We start from the raw sequence: 1,245 nt of genomic DNA, 5'->3' as shown, positions 1-1,245 counted from the left end.
GCAGCGCTGATGGGGGCACCCGACCCCTCCGTGGGCTCCGCGGGGGCTGTCAGGGCGCTGCGGGGGGTCCCAGTGGGGCGCAGCAGCCGGAGGGCGTTCGCCTGAGCTCTCCGCAGCACGCGCACGCTCGCCCCACGCCGCACCTCCCTCCCCTCTCGGCCGCAGCTATCTGGACACCATCGAGCGAGCGGTTTCCGAGGGGCAGACGCTGCTGATTGAGGACGTCGGCGAGACGGTGGAGCCGGTGCTGGACCACCTGCTGGGCAGGAACACCACCAAGAAGGGCAGGTCAGCTCCACCGGTGCCGGGGAGTTTCACCTGCTCTGAGCAACCTCCGCTGCGCTGAAATGCCCATTTATGCGCCTTTGCATGACAGCAGCCGGGGCCCGATCCTTCCCCACATCCCGCAGTTTCCTCCAGTATTTCCCAGTGGGGACACTTGCAGTTGACGTGACCCCTCGGACTGTTCTGGTCAGCAGAGTCCCGTCCATGTAGTGATTTAAGAACGTGTTCCCTGGTGCACCTGCCATAAGGTGTGATAAACCGGGAGGGTTTTCTTGGCAGACACGGAAGCTGTTCCGGGATGGGGCTTTTGCTGAGGATCCCCTGCCCCATCTCCCCCGCCCCACTCGGTGCCGCCAGCCCCACTGCGGGCAGTGCTGCCCGCCCCGGCCACCACCGACCGCCCCTGCTCTGGCGAGGGCTGCTCCCCCGGGACCACGGGGAGGGACCTGCACCGGCCGCCCCTCGCAGGGCCCTTCCCCTTGTACCGCGGCACCGTGCCGCACAGCATGAGCCCAGGAGCCGTGGGGGGGCTGCGGGCAGGGCAGCCTCCGGCTACTCCTGCTCCTCCGTCTTTGCCCTGCCAGGGCTGTTCTGGCACTGCTGCCCTTGCTACGCCTTGTCCTGACCAGAGAAATACATCTCGAGCAGCCGGGAACAGCACGTGGATTGAGGGTTTCTGTCCGTGATGAGTTACTGCCAACTGTACAGAAATTAATTTGTTTAATTAACTGAACAGATACATCAGGATAGGAGATAAAGAAGTGGAGTATCACCCGAGCTTCCGACTGATTCTGCACACCAAATATTTCAACCCTCACTACAAGCCGGAGGTGCAGGCTCAGTGCACCCTGATCAACTTCTTGGTGACCCGGGAGGGACTGGAGGACCAGCTCCTGGCTGCTGTGGTGGCCAAAGAACGGCCAGACCTGGAGACCCTGAAGGTACCAACCCGGCTGCCGG

At 63.5% G+C, this 1,245-nt stretch overlaps 1 protein-coding gene across 1 annotated transcript in view; it reads left to right on the top strand.

Moving 5' to 3' along the window:
* The window catches only part of DNAH17 (dynein, axonemal, heavy chain 17), a 38,180-nt gene that overhangs the window by 27,320 nt on the left and 9,615 nt on the right, over positions 1 to 1,245 (top strand). Inside the window, exons 63-64 of the mRNA XM_009881299.1 lie at positions 166 to 288; positions 1,022 to 1,226. Coding sequence (XP_009879601.1) covers positions 166 to 288; positions 1,022 to 1,226 — 328 coding nt within the window. The remainder of the gene's footprint in view (positions 1 to 165; positions 289 to 1,021; positions 1,227 to 1,245) is intronic.

The sequence above is a fragment of the Charadrius vociferus genome, unplaced genomic scaffold, assembly GCF_000708025.1.
Source record: "Charadrius vociferus isolate BGI_N301 unplaced genomic scaffold, ASM70802v2 scaffold373, whole genome shotgun sequence".
Classification (NCBI taxonomy): Eukaryota; Metazoa; Chordata; class Aves; order Charadriiformes; family Charadriidae; genus Charadrius; species Charadrius vociferus.
This window is presented reverse-complemented; position numbering and strand designations above follow the sequence as displayed.